The sequence below is a fragment of the Myxine glutinosa genome, chromosome 5 (genome assembly GCF_964187855.1).
Source record: "Myxine glutinosa chromosome 5, kmMyxGlut1.1, whole genome shotgun sequence".
In the NCBI taxonomy this organism is placed as follows: Eukaryota; Metazoa; Chordata; class Myxini; order Myxiniformes; family Myxinidae; genus Myxine; species Myxine glutinosa.
Window position 1 is genome coordinate 191,152,999 of NC_136265.1, and position 26,303 is coordinate 191,179,301.

General features: G+C 45.2%; 1 protein-coding gene across 1 annotated transcript in view; it reads left to right on the top strand.

Annotated features, from left to right (window-relative positions):
• The window catches only part of LOC137426565 (uncharacterized), an 87,004-nt gene extending 62,549 nt beyond the window's left edge, over nucleotides 1-24,455 (top strand). The window contains exons 10-13 of the mRNA XM_068115195.2: nucleotides 229-357; nucleotides 6,078-6,278; nucleotides 14,880-15,038; nucleotides 19,414-24,455. Of these exons, the coding sequence (XP_067971296.2) occupies nucleotides 229-357; nucleotides 6,078-6,278; nucleotides 14,880-15,038; nucleotides 19,414-20,346 (1,422 nt within the window). The 3' untranslated portion in view covers nucleotides 20,347-24,455. The remainder of the gene's footprint in view (nucleotides 1-228; nucleotides 358-6,077; nucleotides 6,279-14,879; nucleotides 15,039-19,413) is intronic.
• Nucleotides 24,456-26,303: the final 1,848 nt, after the last annotated feature.

Genomic DNA, 26,303 nt, shown 5'->3' on the forward strand with positions numbered 1-26,303 from the left:
ATAACCGAAGGTTGTTAACATTGTAATGGCTAGAAATTTTGCCATTGTTTGGGCCTTTACGTTTCGTCAATATGGTGGCTTCAATGTAGCGCTTTATAACTAGCCAGGCCAGATTTACCTGTAGTTGCAGATCTGGACATATTTAACCATTTTCTGTCATTAGAAGCCAATTTGTTGTCTACCTGGGGAGCAAAGAGCGTTGTGCGAATGGGTTTCATTGTTTTCCAGGATGCCGTGACAGAGCTTGGGCGCAGACAGAAGGAAGGCCGCAGGCTTCGCCGTTTGATGAAGCAAGCACAGAGGCAGCGACAAAATGGGAAAACGAAGTTCAGAGTTGGTGGCTGCTCAGAGAACCAGGTGTGTGATATGCGGTGACACGAGTTTTCAAAAAACAGGTACGCGTTTGTGTTGCTGAGAGGAGGCGGGAGGATGGGAATAATGAGGTTTGGCGGCTTTAGGGAAAACACTTGCTGTCAGATAACTGATTGATGTCTAAGGTGTCGACAAACATGCCGCAGGTGTCCCAGCCTGATTAGATGATTGATTAAGAAGATGCAGTCGGGCAAATGCATATCCAGGTAACTGTTTAGTTTTGACTCAAGAAAGTATTGATCTGCTCCATCTTGAAAAACTTTTAAATGATTTTTTACTTTGTTGTTGTCATCATCGGGTCGACTGGAGTCGGATACATATGAGGTTTCTCCACACGCATCGGTCTTCCATGTTCCTTGGTAACTCTCCTTTTTGAATCCCTGCGTACCTTTTTAATTCATCAAGGTAGGTAAGAGCTGGTTAACCGCTACATCTGGACCCATGACTTGGCGATTAGAGTACGAGATGCGACGCAATTTGATGTTTGCTTCCATAACAGTGTCCCACAAATACAAGTCTGCACTCCCTTAAACAATCAGGAACCCATGTTAGATCTGTGTTAAAGACATGTTGTTTCCAACGAATATTTAGTGTTCTTTGAAGGATTCTTGTGTAATATCCACCTCGTCTGCTTTCCAGTACTTTAGTTAAGTGTCCAAGACTCAGCTCCAGAATGGACAATGTTCTCGACTGTTACCTTCAAGAACTGTATTTTTTAGATTTTGTGGCAATTCCAATTTCCACATTTTATTGAAACGTCACATGCTAGGTAGGTAGGTTAGGTCGGTTAAATTTACGTAGGTTAGGGCCTTTCGCACTTTAAAGTCACAGTAAGGTGACAGTAAGGGAGGCATTAAAAGAGAGGCTGAGTAGGGTAGCGGATGATGTGGTTGAGCTTGAAAGTGGTTGGATGTCAATGAAAGCTAGTCTGTTGGGAGCCGTTGGTGAGGTATGTGGATGGACAAAAGGACCACAGAGGCACTCGTAAACATGGTGGTGGGATGATGAAGTTGGAAAGAAGATTGACAAGAAGAGGAAGAAGTTCAAGGAGTGGCAGAAGGCGAAGGGTATGGGGGCAGAAACAGCAGAGCATGAAAGTTATAAGGCAGCCAAGAAGGCTGCAAAGAAAGAGGTAGCAAAGGTGCAGGAGGCATGTAGGAAAATGTTCAGAGAACGCTTGGATTCGGGAGAGGGTCAGAGAGCGGTATTCAGGATTGCAAAGCAGATAGCGAAAGAGAGGTGTGATGTGATGGGGGTGAGTTGCTTGAAGGATGAAGTGGGACAAATCGTTGTGGACCCAGATGGAATTAAAGGAAGATAGAAAAGATATATGGAAATGCTGTTGAATACAGAGAATGAATGGGATGGCAACAAAGAGAGTAACCCAGTTTTAGGACCGGCAGAGAAGATAACTGAGAAGGAAGTTGAGGAAGCGATAAAAGCAATGAAGAGTAGAAAAGCGGGAGGGCCGACGGGAGTTGTGGGAGATATGTTGAAGGCAGCAGGAAGTTGGGGTGTGAAGAGAATGACAGAGATCTGTAATCTGGCGGTGAAAGAAGGCCGCATTCCAGTGGATTGGGAACTGAGTACCCTCGTCCCTCTATACAAGGGGAAAGGTGACCCTCTAGTCTAGAGTGTGGCTCGTACCGAGCGATAAAGTTATTGGAGCATGGAATGAAGGTATTGGAAAGGGTGTTGGAGAGGAGGATAAGGAAGAAAGTGAAGATCGACGAAATGCAGTTTGGATTTATGCCAGGAAGAGGAACGACAGACGTGCTGTTTATTGTGAGGTAGTTGCAGGAGAAGTACATGGAGAAGAGGAAGAGGTTGTTTCTTGGGTTTGTTGATCTGGAGAAAGTATTCGATAGGGTTCCACGCAAAGTATTGACATGGGCAATGAGGAAGTTAGGAGTGGAGGAATGGTTGATCAGAGTAGTGATGGCAATGTACAAAAGAGCGCGCACAGCTGTAAGGACGAAGGACGGGAACAGTGGTGAGTTTGAGGTGAAGGTGGGAGTGCATCAGGGGTCGGTACTAAGTCCACTACTATTTGTAGCTGTGATGGAGGTGCTGGCTCAGAACGTAAAGGAGGGTTTACCGTGGGAGTTGTTGTATGCGGATCTGGTGTTGATTGCGGAAAGTATGGATGGACTGAAGGAAAAGATGAACAAGTGGAAGGAATGTATGGAGACAAAAGGTCTGAAGGTGAATATCGGAAAGACGAAGGTGATGGCAAGTGGTAAAGCATGTGGTGAGGTGGATAGAACTGGGAAGTGGCCCTGTGCTGTGTGCAGGAAGGGTGTCGGAGTAAACTCCATTCAATGTACAATGTGCGCTGAGTGGGTTCATCAAAAATGTAGTGGTCTGAGAGGGTCATTAACCAGTGTGGCAGCTACATTCAAATGTAAGGTGTGCACAGAGAGAGCTGCAGATGGAGGAAATGTTGAGTTGGATCTTGGAGACGGCGTGAAGCTGGAAGGTATGAAAACATTTTGCTACCTTGGAGACATGCTGAATGGAGAAGGTGGATCAGACTCGGCAACGGTTGCTCGAGTGAGATGTGCATGGAAGAAGTTTCGGGAACTGAGTGGCGTGCTGATGAGGAGGGGAGTGTCGTTGAAGCTGAAGGGAAAGGTGTATGCTGCATGTGTGAGAAGTGTTATGATTTATGGGAGCGAGACATGGGTAATGAACGTAGAGCAGCAACGAAGGTTGGAAAGGGTGGAAATGCGAATGGTTCGATGGATGTGTGGAGCATCGTTGAGAGAGAGGAAGACAAATGATGAATTGCGAAAAATGATGGGAATAGAGCCTGTGATTGATGCTGTGAAGAGGAACAGGTTGAGATGGTTTGGTCATGTGTTGAGGAAGGATGAAAGTGACTGGTTGAGAAGAGTGATGGAAATGAATGTAGAAGGGAGTAGAGGACGGGGAAGACCGAGAAAGGCTTGGCTAAAGATGGTGGAAGAAGAAATGTGGGCAAGGGGGTTAACAAGGAGAGATGCAGAAAATAGGGCAAGATGGAGAAGATTGTCATGGGGACCGCAAGGCTAACCCCCACTCTAGCAGGGAAAATGGCCTTAAAATGCATGTTGTTGTTGTTGTTGTTTGCACTTTAAAGTCATGTTTACTACTCGTAATGCAGGATTTAAGACACGACGTGAAATCGTCGACATTTTCAAGGTTCTTCTCCATTAACATTTACAGCACATCATTACAGATATGAATCTGATATGTTGTTTGAAAATCTTTTTCGAATGAGATTTATTATCCGAAGCAGGAGGGGGCCGGATGGCCTCCTCCTACGTCGAACCGGATGGCCTCCTCCTATGTCGAACCGGATGGCCTCCTCCTACGTCGAACCGGATGGCCTCCTCCTACGTCGAACCGGATGGCCTCCTCCTACGTCGAACCGGATGGCCTCCTCCTACGTCGAACCGGATGGCCTCCTCCTACGTCGAACCGGATGGCCTCCTCCTACGTCGAACCGGATGGCCTCCTCCTACATCGAACCGGATTGCCTCCTCCTACGTCTAACCGGATGGCCTCCTCCTACGTCGAACCGGATGGCCTCCTCCTACGTCGAACCGGATGGCCTCCTCCTACGTCGAACCGGATGGCCTCCTCCTACGTCGAACCGGATTGCCTCCTCCTACGTTGAACCAGATGGCCTCCTCCTACGTCGGACCGGATGTACTCCTCCTACGTCGGACCGGATTGCCTCCTCCTATGTTGAACCGGATTGCCGCCTCTTATGTCGAACCGGATGGCCTCCTCTAATGTCGGACCGGATTGCCTCCTATGTCGAACCAGATGGCCTCCTCCTACGTCGGACCGGATGTACTCCTCCTACGTCGGACCGGATGGCCTCCTCCTACGTCAAACCGGATGGCCTCCTCCTATGTCGAACCGGATGGCCTCCTCCTACGTCGAACCGGATGGCCTCCTCCTACGTCGAACCGGATGGCCTCCTCCTACGTCGAACCGGATGGCCTCCTCCTACGTCGAACCGGATGGCCTCCTCCTACGTCGAACCGGATGGCCTCCTCCTACGTCGAACCGGATGGCCTCCTCCTACGTCGAACCAGATTGCCTCCTCCTACGTCTAACCGGATGGCCTCCTCCTTCGTCGAACCGGATGGCCTCCTCCTACGTCGAACCGGATTTCCTCCTCCTACGTCGAACCGGATGGCCTCCTCCTATGTCGGACTGGATTGCCTCAACCTACATCGGACCAGATGGCCTCCTCCTACGTCGAACCGGATGGCCTCCTCCTACATCGGACCGGATTGCCTCCTCCTATGTCGGACTGGATTGCCTCATCCTACATCGGACTGGATTGCCTCCTCCTATGTCGGACCGGATTGCCTCATCCTACATCCGACTGGATGGCTTCCTCCTATGTCGGACCGGCTGGCCTCCTCCTACGTCGGACCGCATGGCCTCCTCCTATGTTGGACCAGATGGCCTCCTCCTGTGTCGGACTTTTTTGTACAATATTAGAGACCAATTTTAGCCATATTGCCACTGCAGTCTTGTTTTTGTTTCATGGCCACAAAGGCAATATTTGGCTGCAGTTACATTTGAAATTTGCTGGAGTTCCATTTTCACCCAAATGTTGTATTTCTTTTTTTCTCAAAATAAATATGTGAAATTTCAAAAAGCTAATGATCAGATGGAGTAACGCTCGTTTTGTGAACCTTGGCTTGAAACTTGGTGGACAGGTTGGGTGCGTGACAAGGCCGAATTGATTCGGTTTGGGTGAAGATCGGCCTCCGATATACTCGATTTTCTTAAATTGTTAAGTGAGTCTTCACCATTGAGAGATGTTTGATATTGGATGAGTTGGGTAACTAGATGGACCAGTTGGGTAGGTGATGCTTATTGATTAGATTTTGGTTCAGGTCCGGATCCAGGTCTGGCCTGTCAGTGGGATATAAAACGTAAACTGTTCACCTGGCGGAGGTATTGCCCTCTACCAAGTGCCCTGTTCTACTTTGTAATCACTTTGGCTTGAGACAGAGAAGGTCTCTCCCTCGATACTAAGAGAACATATATCTGAAGTCAGATTTCACAGAATACCAATTCCAGCCAAATTTGATGGAGGTTAATTTTGCTTGTGTATTTTATGTCGTATTTTTGTATAACTGACTAATCTATATAACCTGTTAAATCAGCATTTGCTGTTGCGTGTTTCTATCTTCTGAGATCACGAGGGAAATTTTCCCGATGTAAAAAGTTTCCTCCCCGACCATTTGTACAGTACAGTATGTTCTAATTTCACATGGAATCACTCTCTGGCCTACATACAGGATTCAGAATTCTCCCAATTCTTGGCAAGTTTATGAACATCCTATTTTGCTTGTTATAGAATCGTTCTCAATTTAATGATTTGACCCTAATCATCACAGTCTATTAGGAACTCCCCCCCCCCTCCCCTTCCCACGCCTCCTGCCCCCAAGCCCTCTCCCTCCCACACTTCTCCCTGCTCTCAAATGTTGTGGTTGTGTGCTTCCCCTTCTCTCCCCATCTTGTCTTCCGCTCCCTCTTTTTGTATATTTTGTTTGTCTGGTTGATTTGTTTGTGAAATAAATGTTAGCTCTTTCACGAGCCTCGATTCAGTATACAAACAAAAACAAAAAAACAACAAAAAAAAACTAGATTTCATCTTCTTGTGCCATTTTACAGTTTTGCCTCTCTGACAGGACGTAGGCCAGCTGCTTGTGAGGGGTGAGGAAGAACTTCAGAGAGGGACAGCACTACAGGAAGGGCTTCGACGACATGCGCGGCACGGTGTGGCTCTCCTGTGGTCAGGTGTACAGCTGAACGCAGGTTGGCTTACTGATGATGAGGAGCTGCCCGACTTGTGTACCACGGCATACATGTCCACGCCAAGTCTGATAGAAGTAAGTTGGACGATGCCTCCCTGGTCCATATGTTATTTCTTCATTGTATAGATAACACATTGTGGATTACAGGGAGTATTTCATTTTTCGGGAAAATTTACAACTATTGTGTATTTGTATGTTATTCTTTCACAGCCGAACTGTGGCAGATATAGGCCCCAAATTTTGAGTGTAGGTACTTGAGAATCTTGGCTGGACTTTAAGCTACCGCACGTTGGCCTAGATTTCCTTTTTCAGGCCAACGAAGACCGCTATGCAATGTATATTGGGATTTGAGGTCAGGCAGTGCAGCAGCCTCCATAGTTTTTCAATGTCCAACACGTCCCAAAAACACCGCCTGGAAAAGCTCACCGTGCTGGGCAGTGCCAGGTATACCGCCCTCCCCTGGGCAAGCCGGGTAGCCTCTGCAAGTTAAATGTATAACTGAGAGGATATTGTTGAGTCACTGAAGAGGAATCTCCCTGCATTTTGGGACAATATCGATTATTATTATCACAGTCCCATTAAATCATATATTCTTATACGAGTTCCCTACAGGGAACCTCAGAACAGGAGGACGCCATTGGACCCACCAGGCTTGCGCTATGGATGTTTGTCCATGTTCTATCCTTTTTGTAATGCTGAGCCTCAATCAAAGAAGCAGCAAGTTCCATTTTTTAAGTCTTCGGTATGATTCCTGTATTCTTACCGCCCACCTTCGCCGTGCCAAGGAGCTGATGCTGCCACCAAGTCTGGTGAGATATCCTGGGTTTGATTCCGGACAGAGCAGGATGCCACTACAAACCTGTCGTGCGATGCTTCCCATGCGGTGTGTTGCTTCATGGAGTAGGTGATGCCATCGGAAAGGATGTCAGGCCAGTGTTGGTCGTCTGCGACCACCCACTTGTGCATGTTAAAGATCTCACATTGCCCTTTGTAAATCGTACATAATATCATGCATGCTCAGGTGCCCGGATGAAATTACATAACGTTGTGCTCAGGTACCCGGATGAAATTACATAACGTCGTGCTCAGGTACCCGGATGAAATTACATAACGTCGTGCTCAGGTACCCGGATGGAATTACATAACGTCGTGCTCAGGTACCCGGATGAAATTACATAACGTCGTGCTCAGGTACCCGGATGAAATTACATAACGTCGTGCTCAGGTACCCGGATGGAATTACATAACGTCGTGCTCAGGTACCCGGATGAAATTACATAACGTCGTGCTCAGGTACCCGGATGAAATTACATAACGTCGTGCTCAGGTACCCGGATGAAATTACATAACGTCGTGCTCAGGTACCCGGATGGAATTACATAACGTCGTGCTCAGGTACCCGGATGGAATTACATAACGTTGTGCTCAGGTACCCGGATGAAATTACATAACGTCGTGCTCAGGTACCCGGATGAAATTACATAACGTCGTGCTCAGGTACCCGGATGGAATTACATAACGTCGTGCTCAGGTACCCGGATGAAATTACATAACGTCGTGCTCAGGTACCCGGATGAAATTACATAACGTCGTCCTCAGGTACCCGGATGAAATTACATAACGTCGTGCTCAGGTACCAGGATGAAATTACATAACGTCGTGCTCAGGTACCAGGATGAAATTACATAACGTCGTGCTCAGGTACCAGGATGAAATTACATAACGTCGTGCTCAGGTACCCAGATGAAATTACATAACGTCGTGCTCAGGTACCAGGATGAAATTACATAACGTCGTGCTCAGGTACCCAGATGAAATTACATAACGTCGTGCTCAGGTACCCGGATGAAATTACATAACGTCGTGCTCAGGTACCCGGATGAAATTACATAACGTTTTCCTTCTGGCGTGTTGCATTACATGTCCCCTCCAGTCATCACGATCCTCAATACATCAGGATAAGAAAGATTATACCAAGGGAATGTTGCTGTGGGTTGCTTATTTAGTATGCCTGTTGAGTGCTGTTCTTCCCCCATGTTTATCCTTCTTATTATGTGCTCACTCATCATTGTTTAAATGGAGTGGGAGCACGCACAACATTCAAAAAAGAACCTTTGAAGCACCAGCCCGGCATCTTCCATAACTATAAACTTTAGCCCAGCCTGATTGGCGTTCTCATCTCTTCCTCTCCCCATCCCTATCTCTCTTTCTCCCTCTACCTCTTGCTCTCAACCTCTCTATCTCTCTCTTTCTCCCTATACCTCTTCTTATACCCCTCCCTATCTCTCTTCCTCCCTCTACCTCTTGCTCTCAACCTCTCTATCTCTCTCTTTCTCCCTATACCTCTTCTTATACCCCTCCCTAACGGTCTTTCTCCCTGTTCCTCTACCTCTCCCTGTTCCTCTACCTCTCCCTGTACCTCTTCCTCTCCTTGTACCTCTCACTCTCCCTGTACCTCTTCCTCTCCATGTACCTCTTCCTCTCCCTGCACCTCTCTTCCTCCCTCTACCTCTTACTCTCAACCTCTCTATCTCTCTCTTTCTCCCTCTACCTCTTCTTATACCCCTCCCTATCTCTCTTTCTCCCTGTTCCACTTCCTCTCCCCCTCTCTATCTCTCTTTTTTTAGTATACAGAATCGAGGCTCGTACAAGAGCTAACACGTTACACACGAAAACATGCACAGACCCATAACACATACAATAAATAAAGGGAGCGGGAGACAAGAGGGGGAGAGAGGGAAGCACACAAGCACAACAACAGTAGAGAACAGGGATGTCGGTAGATCTGTGGAAGGGAGAGGGCTGGGGGGAGGGGTACACGGTATAAAGCAAATGAACACTACTAGGAATTTCAGGAAAGAAGTTGGAGATTTAAGGAGGTAGATGTGGGGTGTTTTAACGGGGGTAGAAAAGATCAAGGTTTTGGATGGGAAAGATAAGAGATGGTGGTGAACAGCTGTTTTAAAGACCTGGAGGGAGGAGTGGGATTGAAGAGAGTGAGGGAGTTTGTTCCAGAGGCGGGAGAAAAGAGGAACGAAGGAGTGAAGGTGAGCAGAGAGTCTTGATTTTGGCAGTTTCACCAGAAGAGGGTTGCTGGCAGATCTCGTGCATCCTGAAGGAATATTTAGGGGACAGCGCCCAGACAGAGCTGGGGGAGCAAGGCCGGAGAGGAGTGGGTAGAAGACAGAAAGACCACCAACCTGCCTGCGGTGAGTGAGTGAAAGGCCCTTACAATCGGCTTCATTGCGGGAGATTCCAATGATCCTGAAAGCTTCGGTTTCTACAGCGTGAAGCCGAGCTAGGTGTGAGGCAGGAGCACCGGCTCAGAGGGGAGAGCAGTATTCCATTGAGCTGTGGATGAAAGCCTTGTATGTGGTGAGGAGCTCAGAAGTGCCCAGAAAGGACTGCGCATGACTGAGGATGCCCAGTCGGCGACTGGCTTTGGAGGCCAGCTTGGAAATGTGGTTTTCCCAGGAGAGATCATGGCAGATAGTGAGACCCAAAAGCTTGAGTGACATAACTTCTTCAAGAGGATTGTTGAGAAAGTAGATGGGAGGGTTTTCCAGACGGTTTTTATGGAGAGACAAAGTGAGAGTGTGAGATTTGTCAGGATTGAAAGACATGTTCCACTTTTTTGACCAGTTTATGATTTTATTCAGGTTTGCAGAGAGTGAGGAGGCTGCAGACTGCTGATCAGAGGGTTGAGATATGGAGCGGCAGAGAGTGGAGTCATCAGCAAAGAGATAGAGAGGATTTTCCAGAGAGACATAGAGATCATTGATGAAGACCAGAAAAAGCACAGGGCTCAGAACACTGCCATGAGGAACTCCAGCCTGAACAGGAAGGGGAGATGAGAGAAATCCATTCAGGGCCACACGTTGACTGCGACCAGAGAGGAAGTCCGCCAGCCATGCGTGGAGATTTCCATGGATACCATAGGAGGAGAGTTTGGTGAGCAGAGCTGGGTGCCAGACCGTATTGAAGGCACGTGATATGTCGAGGGAGACAGCTCTGATTTCCTGTTTGGCATTGAGGACCTCCAACCATTGTTGAGACAGCAGAAGCAGCATGTCCAGAGTAGTGACCAGGTCTGAAACCAAATTGATGATCAGAGATCAAGCCATTGGAGAAGAGGAAAGATTTCATATCCGAAGTGATGATGGATTCCATGACTTTGCTGATAATTGGGAGGAGGCTGATTGGTCTGTAGTTGCAATGATCTGTTTTTGCACCTTTTATGTGTAAAGCGGTAATGTTGGCTGATTTCCAAGCTGATGGCAGATGACCTTGAGCAAAAGAGAGGGTGAAGAGAACAGAGAGAGGGTGAGATAAAGCAGCAGAGCAGGATTTTAGGACTCGTGGGCTGATGCTGTCTGGTTCAGTTGCAGAATCATCGTCGAGGTTTGACAGAAACTTATCCACCTTGTCAGGAGAGAATGACACACAGTCCAGGAGCAGCTGGGTTCGACTGGGTGCGGTGGGAACAGAGAGAGATGGGTTTGGGACACAAGATTTTGAGGTAAACATGGAGTTGAGGCATTCCGCTTTTCCACGTGCGGTGTCAACATTGTAGTCATTTGAGGTAAGGGAGGGGATGGAGGGGGAACAAACACCAGAAACGGATTTGACCAGACACCATCAGCATTTGGAGGAGGGAGACAGGTTTGAGAGTTCAGTCTTGAGAGTAGAGAGATATTGTTTCCTGGCTCTCCTGTACCTCTTGCTCTCCCCCTCACTCTATCTCTATCTCTGGCCTTTTCTAGATCATTCTCTGAGAGACACCTGCTTGCATCCTGCTAAATAAGCATTTTGGTGTCTCTGTCTGTCTGTCTGTCTGTCCACGATATTCAGTGATTACTTGTCCAATCTCAACCAAATTTGACAGGGAGACTAAGGGTAACACTATGAACGTTGTCGCAACTTCATTTCCCCCCTCACCAAAGGGGGTTTTCCGCCTTGGGCGAAATCCGTGTTGCGGTGTATAGATAGCTAATTGTGACGTTTTTCCAATTCTGCTTCTAATAACAAAAAGAATAACAACACTAATGATAATAGCATAATATTTATATTATTACAAAGCAATATTAATACGAATAGGTAATAATATACCCCTCCCCAAGGGTGTTTTCCTTCTTGGACAAACGCTGCGTTAATGTGTACAAACAACTTATTGTGCCGTTTTTGTGGGGCACCCCAACCGGAAGTAAAAAGATTATAAACCACACACACACACGTTTGATTAACTTTTTAAACAGTCACCACTGCTGTTTAACTCTAAACTGAAAGGGAGGAAACCCGACGTGCTTGAGGCGTTGGATGCTTATCGCGTCTCCCCACAGTCCATTGGATCCGAGCCCAGATCTAATGTGATCTATGTACCCAAGAGAGGACAATAACATGGATGTTATTGACCTCTCTAGTAATGGCAAAATCACAAAAACGTTACTTAAGTTTATAGGAATAGTGTGAAAACGGACTTCCTCAGCTGTGGATCAATAAGTAATGGAATAAATTATTTCAGGAGGCCTCAAGGCTCATGTATCGTCCAACCCTAATCTCCAATCGTCATTTCGGCTCTGCCAAGGTAATTACACCTTCGACATGCCGCTTCGCTTACATTAATACTGCATTGACACCTATAATGTCAACGAATAAGTAATCCCATTTAAATCTCCCATGGATTTGAAATGGGTCCCTCATTCCGTTTTCCAAACTCCCAGCTAATGCCATCCTGAGTCATCTTGTCGATTGATTTTCGAGTTTTCTGTGCACCGTCTACAAGCATGTTCTTTTCGATGAAGTTCTCTCCTACTAGGCCATGATCGGCTACATGTGACTACGATGCATCCCTCCAGACTCCGGTACTCGACTGGGTTGGGATATTTCTGCTCCTTGGGATGTCCTGGGTGAGAGAAAAAGATGTTAACACGATATCTTGGGATCAAATTGTACTTTAGACACCCTGTTGATGCGTGTACATGCAGGGCCTTCAGGAAGTATTCACACCCCTTGACGTTTTTCACATTTTGTTGCGTTACAGCCTGAATTTAAAATGGATTAAACTGAGATTTTCTTATTGCTGATCTACACAAAATACCCCATAATGCCAAAGTGGAATTTTTTTTTTTAGGAATTTTACAAAATAATTAAAAATAAAAGACTGAAATGTCTTGAATCAATAAGTATTCGACCCCCTTGCTATGATCCTCCAAATTGAGCTCAGGTGCATCCAATTTCCTTTGATGATCCTTGAGACGTCTCTACAACCTGACGAGTCCACCTGGGCCTGCTTGTGATGTTGATGATTTGGCAACAAGACTTGTGATGATTTTTCAGTGTGTGCAGCCAACATATTAATATGACGTCACAACGCAGTTTATCCACATTTTTCCTCCTCACCAATGACATACATGTGCGCTGCGTGTGTTAATGCTTTTATATGCACCTCAACTCACTGACCTATTAAAATGTTTGGTGTTTTTCTCATTATTGGTGATTTGACAACAAATAAAATTTTACATTTCAGCCAAATATTTCTGACTATGGCTCTGGTGTTGGAAACCGCTGATGGGATTGCGACCAAATTTGGCACAAATGATAATTGTTGTGTTGTGACTAAAGTATGTTCACGGCATTGAAAAAATCTGCCCCTTTAGGGGTCTACGTGGGTGGGGGGGGGGCTTGCCCCCCCAAAATAGGTATTTGCTTTCTTCTCAGAAACTACACACGCAATTTCGATGAAACTTCACCACAACCTTAATCACCCATGATGTACCAAGGTTGTTCATGGGATTAGAAAAATTGGGGCCTGAGGAGGTATATGGGGTTGGGGGAGGTGGGGTTGCCCCCCCAAATAGGTGTGTTTTTCTTTGTTTGTTTAAAGTCTTATGATTATGTTCGTATCATTCTACATGCTGCCCTGTCTTCCAGCAACCATTGAAATTGGTTTAAATACCCTTAGTCGGTGCAGAATACTGTTTATTTTACCAGGTGAGCATCAGGGGTATTGCCCCTATGTTTATTCCAATATGCTCTCACGACCCCACAGACTAACGGACCCGATCCTAGGTCCATTTTTATGCGGAACTAAGATGTGCATGTGTGGTACTAAGATGTGCATGTGTGGTACTAAGATGTGCATGTGCGGTACTAAGATGTGCATGTGCGTTACTAAGATGTGCATGTGCGGTACTAAGATGTGCATGTGTGGTACTAAGATGTGCATGTGCGGTACTAAGATGTGCATGTGCGGTACTAAGATGTGCATGTGTGGTACTAAGATGTGCATGTGTGGTACTAAGATGTGCATGTGTGGTACTAAGATGTGCATGTGCGGTACTAAGATGTGCATGTGCGGTACTAAGATGTGCATGTGTGGTACTAAGATGTGCATGTGTGGTACTAAGATGTGCATGTGCGGTACTAAGATGTGCATGTGCGTTACTAAGATGTGCATGTGCGGTACTAAGATGTGCATGTGCGGTACTAAGATGTGCATGTGCGGTACTAAGATGTGCATGTGTGGTACTAAGATGTGCATGTGTGGTACTAAGATGTGCATGTGTGGTACTAAGATGTGCATGTGTGGTACTAAGATGTGCATGTGTGGTACTAAGATGTGCATGTGCGGTACTAAGATGTGCATGTGTGGTACTAAGATGTGCATGTGTGGTACTAAGATGTGCATGTGTGGTACTAAGATGTGCATGTGCGGTACTAAGATGTGCATGTGTGGTACTAAGATGTGCATGTGTGGTACTAAGATGTGCATGTGTGGTACTAAGATGTGCATGTGTGGTACTAAGATGTGCATGTGCGGTACTAAGATGTGCATGTGCGGTACTAAGATGTGCATGTGCGGTACTAAGATGTGCATGTGCGGTACTAAGATGTGCATGTGCGGTACTAAGATGTGCATGTGCCATACTAAGATGTGCATGTGCGGTACTAAGATGTGCAGGTGCGGTACTAAGATGTGCATGTGCCGTACTAAGATGTGCATGTGCCGTACTAAGATGTGCATGTGCGGTACTAAGATGTGCAGGTGGGGTACTAAGATGTGCATGTGCGGTACTAAGAGGTGCAGGTGCGGTACTAAGATGTGCATGTGCGGTACTAAGATGTGCATGTGTGGTACTAAGATGTGCATGTGCGGTACTAAGATGTGCATGTGTGGTACTAAGATGTGCATGTGCGGTACTAAGATGTGCATGTGTGGTACTAAGATGTGCATGTGCGGTACTAAGATGTGCATGTGCGGTACTAAGATGTGCAGGTGCGGTACTAAGATGTGCATGTGCCGTACTAAGATGTGCATGTGTGGTACTAAGATGTGCATGTGCCGTACTAAGATGTGCATGTGCCGTACTAAGATGTGCATGTGTGGTACTAAGATGTGCATGTGCGGTACTAAGATGTGCAGGTGCGGTACTAAGATGTGCATGTGCGGTACTACGGATAATTCGGTTTGTTTTACATTTCATGCAATAAACAGCAAACGTAATTATTCTCTCACATCATTTCGAAAGGCCAATTTGATCAGAATACCAGGAAGCAATTTCCTGCTTTTTCCCTTTGTTAGGAATACGGATGTATAAGGTATAATAAGGACAGAAAACAAGGATATATAAGTTATATGAGCTGATGGCGTCGTCGCTCGTGTTGTTGTTTCCCTAGGGAAAGTTTGGGAAGAGTTCATCATCACTGAGCTCAATATCCGAGGAAGAGGACCGTGAAAGTTCCAAGGAAGCTCGGGGACATTGGGATTACTTTGGCAAAGAGTCCGCGATGAAACCGATGAATCCCAAGTGTAAATCTGCAACACGTCTGCTCAAGGTGAGTGCACAATCCTCAATGTTTTTGCTAAAGTTGTGACATTTTCTTAAAGCCAAACAAAATGTCATTTTCTAAAAGTTGGTGTCACTAGATTTGTCATCATGATTCGTTTTTAAACTTCAGGTCCTTATTTGGATAAGACAAAATCTCTGTTATGCAGCAAATTGAACTTCATTTAACTTCCCAGTAACGAATTGTCCATCAGGGGCCTGGAAGGATGTCTCGTGTCTTCCACAGCCAATTGTGGACAAGAGAAGCGGACATTTTGGGTGTTAACTCTTTGGCGGACGGAGCAAGGATTAATGACGAAGGTGTAAAGTCTGAAACGTCATGCTTCCCCTTGCTTCCCATGGCGGTTCGCAAACCTTGATCAACGTTCTATTGATTTCATCCACTGTCCTACCTGTCCGCCAACGCACACTGATGCTAGGCTAGCTAGGCCTTCACAAGCAAGACGAGTCGTTGGTTCTCTGGGCAGCCAACTGCATCACGTGTGCTTGTGTACGTTATGTGAATGTGCAATTCCGCATCCTCCAACCACAGATCCACGTGTAAGTTTGACATAGAAACAGCTTTTGATTTCAAAGTTGTTTCACACAGGTCAACCAGTGTTCACGTCGCCATTTAAAAAAAATGTGCTTTGGGACACGTATGCTAAACTTTCCATGGATTCTGCAAGAAGAACAAATAAATCGGTGCTTGAAGAAACTAGATGGTATTCATGGAATACTTACCCTGCACATGGAGTACTTACCCATGGAATACTTCATGGAATACTTACCCTGCACATACAACCTGATGTGAACCAACTCTTCTGTTTTTGAAGGGTTTAAAAAAAAATCTAATATGGCTGCCAGACCACGTTAGCGATGACATCATAAATTTATATTCTCTAATATAATTGTTGCATATATCATGCTCAAGGAATTTCAAACTGATCAGACAAAGCGTTGTCCCTATCGAATTATGACGTCATAATTAAGGCACCAATGACGTCATCGTTAACAACACTTATTTCCCATGTGGAATTCTTTACAATGAGCCATGTTTCAATTATTTTCCATGGAGCAGTTTTGGAGATATAGAGGTGCAACATTTATCGATTTTTCCAAGATGGCGCCTGTACCACGTGACCTATGACGTCATAATTATCATTTTAAAACTCTACAGGAGGAGGCGCTCGAATGGTCAAAATTTCGTATCAATCGGACCAAGAATTGCAGAGAAATGTTTTTTTTCATACTGATCAGATCAAGCATTGTTCTTGTTGAATTATGACATCATAATGACGGCACAGATGACATCATCATTAACATATCTTACACCACATGGGGAGTGAGTATTTGACAATGAGTTATGTTTACATTTTTGGCATTGCGCGGTTTCGGAGATATAGAGGTGTAACGTTTTCCAAGATCGTGTCCGTACCACCTGACTTATGACGTCATAATTACTCCCGTCAGTGAGTAATGCATTCTATCGTGTCCGTCCGTGTGTGTGTGCGTATGTGTGTTCGTATGTTCATGTGTTCGTGTGTTTGTGAACAACATATCTGGAAAAGTTCTCAACGGATTTCGATGAAAGTTGGTGGGATGATTGCCCTTGGGATAAGGAAGAATTGATTAGTTTTTGGTGACCACGTGACTTATGATGTCATAATTATGAATTATGGTAAATTATGGCAGTCCTATGGTAAAATTTCCCGTCGATCGGACCAACGGTTACCGAGAAAATGAATTTAAAAAATGCAGACATGCACATCAGACGTGTGGATGCAACCGCATCCCTAGCTGTGCTTTTCGCTTCGCGAGTGTAGGGTAATTACCCCACCATGTACATTAGAAGCACTGATAGTAAAACAGAAACTGTGGTGCTTTGGACACATCATGCATGCAGAAAACCTGTCTGTACAAGTCAACCATGCTGGGTGTGGTTGGAGGAAGAAGAGGAAGAGGCAGACGTTGTATTTCTCTGGATGGAACCATGCTGGGTGTGGTTGGAAGAAGAAGAGGAAGAGGCAGACATTGTATTTCTCTGGATGGAACCATGCTGGGTGTGGTTGGAAGAGGAAGAGGCAGACGTTGTATTTCTCTGGATGGAACCATGCTGGGTGTGGTTGGAAGAGGAAGAGGTAGACGTATTTCTCTGGATGGAACCATGCTGGGTGTGGTTGGAAGAGGAAGAGGCAGACGTTGTATTTCTCTGGGTGGAACCATGCTGGGTGTGGTTGGAAGAGGAAGAGGAAGAGGCAGACGTTGTATTTCTCTGGATGGAACCATGCTGGGTGTGGTTGGAAGAGGAAGAGGCAGACGTTGTATTTCTCTGGATGGAACCATGCTGGGTGTGGTTGGAAGAGGAAGAGGTAGACGTATTTCTCTGGATGGAACCATGCTGGGTGTGGTTGGAAGAGGAAGAGGAAGAGGCAGACGTTGTATTTCTCTGGATGGAACCATGCTGGGTGTGGTTGGAAGAGGAAGAGGTAGACGTATTTCTCTGGATGGAACCATGCTGGGTGTGGTTGGAAGAGGAAGAGGTAGACGTATTTCTCTGGATGGAACCATGCTGGGTGTGGTTGGAAGAGGAAGAGGTAGACGTATTTCTCTGGATGGAACCATGCTGGGTGTGGTTGGAAGAGGAAGAGGAAGAGGCAGACGTTGTATTTCTCTGGATGGAACCATGCTGGGTGTGGTTGGAAGAGGAAGAGGTAGACGTATTTCTCTGGATGGAACCATGCTGGGTGTGGTTGGAAGAGGAAGAGGTAGACGTGTTTCTCTGGATGGAACCATGCTGGGTGTGGTTGGAAGAAGAAGAGGAAGAGGCAGACGTTGTATTTCTCTGGATGGATGGGGTAAAGGTTTCAACGAAGCTGATTCGACCAGGGCTTCGGGAAGTGGTGCGAGAAAGGGATGTTTGGAGAAATCTGATCAGGAAAGTCACCAGAAATCGGGCCCGACCTGACGGAAGTGGATAACTATCATTTTGTTATTGCTTTATTCTAGTCTGTCTATACGAATTTGATGAATTGCTCTTGTCCAACTGGTCCTCTACCCAATCACCCACTCCAATGAGTGATGAAATCATCATCATGTGGCCACGATCTGCAATTCCTCGAGTGAGAAAAGAAACTTCAAATGGCCGCAAATCAAACTCCTTTAAAATGATATTTCGCTGATGCAGATTCTTCTTCTCTCCCATTGTGTTTCCTTCCTGGTTCGCTGGCAAAGCCGCGCCCCTTGTCCATGCGGCGATGCATCTATTCGTGCTCCGAACCATCCCCCCCCCCCCCCCCTCCAACCCGCTCACAATGTCTCTTTTCATTTTGCTGAACTTGGGTTCCAGAAAAACCTCATTTACAGCAATTTACTCTTGCACGAGCCCACGTCACATTTCACCAACCGCACCCCCGCTTCCAGCACCCTCTGCCCGCCTATATCCTGCCACCCCCAATCCAGTCCTGCAGCTCCCTGCCCACATCGCGCAAAAGCAAAAATGGATATTCGCCTCGCTTTCTGCTAAAGTGGAAAATCTGCCAACATTGCATCGGCGACGGGCCCAGGTGGCATCGGTGCCCGTGTTCCCAAATCCTGTTTCTGCTGCACATGATGGTTTTTCATCAACGTTACTTCCGGTACAAAGCAGACGCGGACGGGCTTTGCATCTTCAGACGCTTTCTCGTTTGTATACTGTATTTGCTTTTGTTGTTTTTCTTTGGAAATTTAAAACAAGACCGGAAGTGTAACAGCGGTGAAGCCGGGCTTGTAAAAAATATTATAAACCTCAAACACAAATTATTAGCTTTTTAAACAGTTGCTAATGCTGTATATAAGAAATTTGGAGGAATCCCGACATCCGTGAGGTACGTTTTACTTGCAGAACTGAGCGAAGATCTACTGTAATCAATATACCCCACAATGGTTGGGTACGTACCCTATTGTTGGAAGAGACGTAACGCCGATGTTTTCGTTATTTGCTGGTCATTTTAACAATCGGTTTGTTTGTGTTTCCCACAATGAAAAACGTCAAGGTGGAGCATGGCGATTGTGATATATGAAAAGGTCGACGATATGTTCGGCATGAACGGCATATAAATAAAAATGTGGAGTGTGGAGAGTCAGCCGCTGTACCGCCATAGTGACATCAGACGTAATCACATCACCCTGTCATGTGACCAGATCCTCAGTTCTGATTGGTATACGTTTGAGGGGACATACATACATACGTACATACATGCAGACGGACAAACACTGTTCTAGACGGCTTTGTCCTATGGGCTGCGCCATAAAACATCCCGAAAGGTTGGATATGCTCGAGTCACATGGTCATCGGCTCATTAATTTATTTATTTTTTGCTGTTGCTCCTGTTTTGTTTCTACAGGATGGAATTTCGGCATCATGCGGTGAGCTCGAGCGAGTGGACGTTACGGATCCATCCAGCGATGGCGTGATCACTCCATGTGAAATGAGAAGTTCAGAAACAACCGACAGCAATGAAGTGCAATATAAAAGGCCCAAACGATTTGACGACGTCATTGGTAAAGTGGAAATTTGTGACCTCATGAACCCCGGTTACACCGAGAAGGGTGGCTGTGGAGAGGATACCATCGTGGCGGGTGTCAGATCCATGGGGATTTCTCATCCTAGAAATGTGATAGATTTCGAGCCCATACATGACGGCGTCTCCACAGAGATGCTAAAAAATATAGAATACAAAATTGATGTAGGAGCTAAACTCAAACTTCCTGACATTCAAAGATCTCCTCAAGTATCCGTACTCAGTAACCAATCTAAGCAGGAAAAAGAGTCGACGATGTTGACTGCCAAAGACAAATCCCTGGTTAAACCCGTTCAGGTTAAACTTCACCCTAAAAACAATACCTCTGACGTCGTTGTTTTGCGGGATCCGGAGGAAAGGAAGTACCAAGTCACGGAAACCTCTTCTTTTCCCCCACAAAGCGCACACGACGTGTCAGTTGCACAATTTGGTTCACCGTCCGATATGTTTAGGACCAGGCAGACTTTCTCTCCTCTTCGCTACTACGTACCAACGGTACCCATCAGCAGCAGCAGCAGTTACCCAAGGTTCGGCCGTGATGGCAATCGCTTCCATTGGAATCCGCCGTCCATGACAAACTACACCTCAATCCATTCCATGTTGTCCCCGCTCTATTTCCAGAATCAAAGGCCACTATTAGGAATGCTCAGACGTCCTGGAACTGTTCCTAGAGTTTGGCAGTCATGTGTGCCAGGATTTGCGAACCTTCCCAAGAGCATGTACCAAAGCCGCTTTGGTAACCCACATTTCCACTAATTTACTGGAAACAGATTGATGTAGCAATTTTATTGGCAGAATGAAGGCTTATGTGTGGAAACTGGCAGAGACTCTTCGCTAAAGTGTTTGCCAGTTGCATCTAATCATCGTGAACAGCAAGAAGAAGCCGACATTTCCGGTATTAACCGTTCGTCTGAGCCCACACTTTTGATCCGACGAAGGGTTTAGGCCCAAAAGGTCAGCTTCTCCTTGCTTCCCTTGGCGGATGGAGTACCTCGATCTACTTCCTGTCGATTGCATCCATTGTTTATATCTGTCTGCCAATGCGGCGCCACTAGGCCTTCACAGGCAGATGAGTTCTTCATTCTGAATCGAATCATTTCCAGAACACAAGTAGCTGAATTTTAAGTGAATAATTTTACTGCAATAAACATTCCTACACATTTCACTTTCCTCTCTGCAAAAATTTGATTTGATGTGCTTGCCCGCTTCCTTACAGGAACTGAGCTTTCTCAATAACCGCATCACGTAACAAAGTTTAAAATCCTGAAAATGGCGAATCCACTTTCTTTCTTCCCTTTGTGAGGGTTGAGGCCCAACATTACCAAGCCTTGACCACGATACACCTCCACGTCCCTCTGTCCTCAGCCAACTTTCCCCACTCTCAAACCACGGTCTACCTCTTTTCCTCCCTCAAATTCTCCGCTCTTTGCCATTTTCTTTTCCCAAATCCACACTAAGTGTCTCACACTCTCAGCAGCCCTTTCACCAATCTCCTCCCTCAGTTCACCCATCCTCCTTTTATCCTCTCTCATCACTCCTGCGATACTCCGAACCCATTTCTTCTCGCACACCTGCAACTTTTGTGGTTGTCTCTGTCAGTGCCACCATTTAGGGACCGTAAAAGTAGGCCGGCATCACCCAAATCACCACAAACATTAAAATCTGTGAAACACCGGTATCCCTGCCCTCCTACAGTCCCCGTCATCAAGTTCCACTCCGATCTCTTTGCACATGTACAACGGAGATGTAGAAGCTCTGGCTCAGATTTAAATTTTGAGAATGTAATGATAATTCCCACAATCTTTGGAGTCTGCGTAGTAAATATTGGCACTTCACTGCAACCAATGCACAACTAGGATTATGTGTTTTTAATATCCATTAAAAAAGAAATATATATATACTGTATATGTTATTTTAAAGGAATTTTACTAAACAGACACTTTGATCTGTTTAACCTAAAAGGGGTTTACTCAAGGTGATAGAATGTATGTGTGAAATTAAGGGATTGTCATAAAAAGCAGAGAAATATAATATTCATCGATCTAACTTCATTTGATTTGACGTAACTGAACACACCTTGCTGGTTTGTTGTTATCGGCTTCTTTGTTACCCTCATTTTCTTTGACGTTACTGAACACATATTGCTGTTTTGTCGTTATCGGCTTCTTCGTTACCTTCGTTTGACTTGACGTCACTGAACACATCTCGCTGTTTTGTCGTTATCGGATTCTTCGTTACCTTCATTTGACTTGTTGTTACTCAACACAGCTTGCTGTTTTGTCATTATCGGCTTCTTCGTTCCCTTCATTTGACTTGTTGTTACTGAACACATATTGCTGTTTTCTTGTTATCGGCTTCTTCGTTACCTTCATTTGATGACGTTACTGAACACACCTTGCTGTTTTCTTATTATCGGCTTCTTCGTTACCTTCATTTGACTTGTTGTTACTGAACACATATTGCTGTTTTCTCATTATCGGCTTCTTCGTTACCTTCATTTGACGATGTTACTGAACACACCTTGCTGTTTTCTCGTTATCGGCTTCCTCGTTACCTTCGTTTGACTTGACTTTACTGAACACATCTTGCTGTTTTGTCATTATCGGCTTCTTCGTTACCTTCGTTTGACTTGTTACTGAACACAACTTGCTGTTTTGTCGTTATCGGCTTCTTCGTTCCCTCATTTGACTTGACTTTACTGAACACAGCTTGCTGTTTTGTCGTTATCGGCTTCTTCGTTCCTTCATTTGACTTGTTGTTACTGAACACATCTTGCTGTTTTGTCGTTATCGGCTTCTTTGTTACCTTCGTGTGACTTGTTGTTACTGAACACATCTTGCTGTTTTGTCGTTATCGGCTTCTTCGTTACCTTCATTTGACTTGTTGTTACTGAACACATCTTGCTGTTTTGTCGTTATCGGCTTCTTCGTTCCTTCATTTGACTTGTTGTTACTGAACACATCTTGCTGTTTTGTCGTTATCGGCTTCTTCGTTCCTTCATTTGACTTGTTGTTACTGAACACAACTTGCTGTTTTGTCGTTATCGGCTTCTTCGTTCCTTCATTTGACTTGACTTTACTGAACACATCTCGCTGTTTTGTCGTTATCGGCTTCTTCGTTCCTTCATTTGACTTGTTGTTACTGAACACATCTTGCTGTTTTGTCGTTATCGGCTTCTTTGTTCCTTCATTTGACTTGTTGTTACTGAACACATCTTGCTGTTTTGTCGTTATCGGCTTCTTCGTTACCTTCATTTGACTTGTTGTTACTGAACACATCTTGCTGTTTTGTCGTTATCGGCTTCTTCGTACCTTCATTTGACTTGTTGTTACTGAACATAACTTGCTGTTTTGTCATTATTGGCTTCTTCGTTCCTTCATTTGACTTGACTTTACTGAACACATCTTGCTGTTTTGTCGTTATCGGCTTCTTCGTTCCTTCATTTGACTTGACTTTACTGAATACATCTTGCTGTTTTGTCGTTATCGGCTTCTTCGTTCCTTCATTTGACTTGTTGTTACTGAACACATCTTGCTGTTTTGTCGTTATCGGCTTCTTCGTTCCTTAATTTGACTTGTTGTTACTGAACACAGCTTGCTGTTTTGTCGTTATCGGCTTCTTCGTACCTTCATTTGACTTGTTGTTACTGAACACATCTTGCTGTTTTGTTGTTATCGGCTTCTTCGTTACCTTCATTTGACTTGTTGTTACTGAACACATCTTGCTGTTTTGTCGTTATCGGCTTCTTCGTACCTTCATTTGACTTGTTGTTACTGAACACAACTTGCTGTTTTGTCGTTATCGGCTTCTTCGTTCCTTCATTTGACTTGACTTTACTGAACACATCTTGCTGTCTTGTCGTTATCGGCTTCTTCGTTCCTTCATTTGACTTGACTTTACTGAATACATCTTGCTGTTTTGTCGTTATCGGCTTCTTCGTTCCTTCTTTTGACTTGTTGTAACTGAACACATCTTGCTGTTTTGTCGTTGTCGGCTTCTTCGTTCCTTAATTTGACTTGTTGTTACTGAACACAGCTTGCTGTTTTGTCGTTATCGGCTTCTTCGTACCGTCATTTGACTTGTTGTTACTGAACACAACTTGCTGTTTTGTCGTTATCAGCTTCTTCGTTCCTTCATTTGACTTGACTTTACTGAACACATCTTGCTGTTTTGTCGTTATCGGCTTCTTCGTTCCTTCATTTGACTTGTTGTTACTGAACACATCTTGCTGTTTTGTCGTTGTCGGCTTCTTCGTTCCTTCATTTGACTTGACTTTACTGAACACATCTTGCTGTTTTGTCGTTATCGGCTTCTTCGTTCCCTCATTTGACTTGCTGTTACTGAACACATCTTCAAATCATTTGGGAATTCATTCATCATTTGGGTCGGGATTCAAACCCAGGCTGTACGGCTCAGATGGGAATGCGCACACGTCCAAACTATCCCTTTAATCCTTGTGTTTGTGTTGTTCACATCATGTTCTCTTTTATAACATTTTAAATGATGTTAATCAACGCGAGCCAATAACTTCGTGGAAGTTGATCAAAATGACCTCTTGAGCACCAAATCCATGCGAAGGTATCATCAATCCATCGCTCACACCAAAGGATAACCAACGATCATTTATTTGTTTATGTCTCAGAATTATTTATATACATTACTACTTTGATCACCTGGACGACGTCCCCCGACCACAGCATGTGATGTACGATTGTATAAAAATGTCCATTTCTATCTTTTACAAACACATTCTCTCTTGAGCCTATCTATGGTAGTTTAACCTGTTAACTAAGTTTGATCCTTTTTAATATTTCTTGGACTGTAAATGTAAGTCATAGCAATAAAATCATGCTTAATGATGGTTTCTCAACGTCAAATGTCATTTTTCTCGATTTTCATAACGATTGGTCGATAAAACCCACAAATGGACCATGTGAATTGTTTTTGTGAAATGTCACTTTTGTGTAGGCCAGAATTTGTATGCACATTTTAAGGTCTGGAGAAGGAAGAGCTAGAAGACAGAACAGATCAGGACGCAACAGCAGAAGGTGAATTGGGAAACGTCAACAGCAGGACGGACGGAGAAAAATATGGAGACGGACTACCAGGGGATGCAGGTAACGACGAGGGTAGGGGAGGACGCAAGAGATGAACAGTATGGATACAGGAGGAAAGTTGTGGGAGGGCTGGGAGGTTGTTTAACAGGGTGTAGAAAAGATCATGGTTTGGATGGGGGATGACCTGAGGTGGTGGTGAACAGCTGTCTTGGAGATTTGGAGGGAAGAATGAGATTGAAGAGTGTGGAAGGTGGTTCCACAGGTGGGGAAAAAGATGAATATATGAGTGGAGGTGAGCAGTGGTTCTGGGTTTAGGCAGTTTCATACTAGGAGGGAGTTGCTGGTGGACAATGTGCGTTCTGTAGATACATGCTGGGGTAGGGGTGGCAAAGCACAGAAAGAGCAGAGGATGCAAGACCTGTTGCAAGACCTGTTCAACCTGTTGGTGATGGAGAAGTGATAGGCCCATCAACTCGGTTTCCTCACGGGAGATGCGCAATGATCTTGAAGGCCTTGCATGTGAGACAGGGGAGCCAGCCCAGGGGGGAGAGCAGTACTCCATCAAGCTGTGGATGAAAGCCTTGTCGGTGCATAGGAGGTCAGGTGTGCCAAGGAAGGATTTTGCATGTCGGAGGATGCCTAGTCAGCATCTCGCTTTGGAGGCCATCTTTGAAATGTGGTTTGCCCAAGAGAGGCCATGGCTGAGTGAGACCCAGGAGTTTGAGTGACAGGACTTCTTCAAGGGGGTTGTTGAGAAAGTAGGTGGTAGGGTTTGCCAGACAGTGCTTTCAGAGAGAGTGTGGTTGGGATTTGTCAGGATTGAATGACATATCCCAAGTCCTTGACCATCTTGTGATTTTGTCAGGGTCTGGAGAAAGAAGAGGCTGCAGCCTGCCTGTCTGAAGGATGAGGGATGACACGGTAGAGGGTGTAGTCTTCAGCAAATAGATAAAACTAACTTTCCAGAGAGTCGGAGAGATCGTTGATGAAGATCGGGAAAAGGACTGGGCCCAGAACACTGCCTTGGAGTATTCCAACCTTGACACGGAGAGGAAAGGAAAGGGTTCAGTTTAGAGCCACACGGCTACGGCAGTGGAGGAAGTCAGCAATCCAAGAGAGGAGTTGGCCTTGGATTCCATAAACAGACAGTTTAGGGAGTAAAGCAGGATGCCAGGCCATATCGAAAGGTTGACATGCACTGAACCAAAAGAAACGCAAATCCTGAAGACAAATCAAATATGGTTTATTTTTGTTGGTGTATTACTGACACAATCCGATGGAATGATAGACATTCCCGGATGTAATGTCAGACAATAATGCTGTGGATGTTGAGACACAACACAAGCACTGAATATTGTGACTTCCGGCAATGGTAGAATCTTCAAAGAGAGATGACTTTCAGAACCTTGTGTGACGACCATTTGCGACAATAACTGCAGTACAACATCTGTGCATGGATTGAATAATGTGGTTGACAACGTTCATAGGGATGCTCCGCCACACTTGGAGAATGGCTGTTTGGAGCTGATCAGCTGTCCATGGTCTGGGGAGCACGTTGTTCAAGCGTCTCTGAGCGGCCTCTCAAACATGCTCTATTGGATTCAGATTGGGACTTACAGCTTGCCAAGGCATTCTGTTGATGTGGTGGTGGATCAA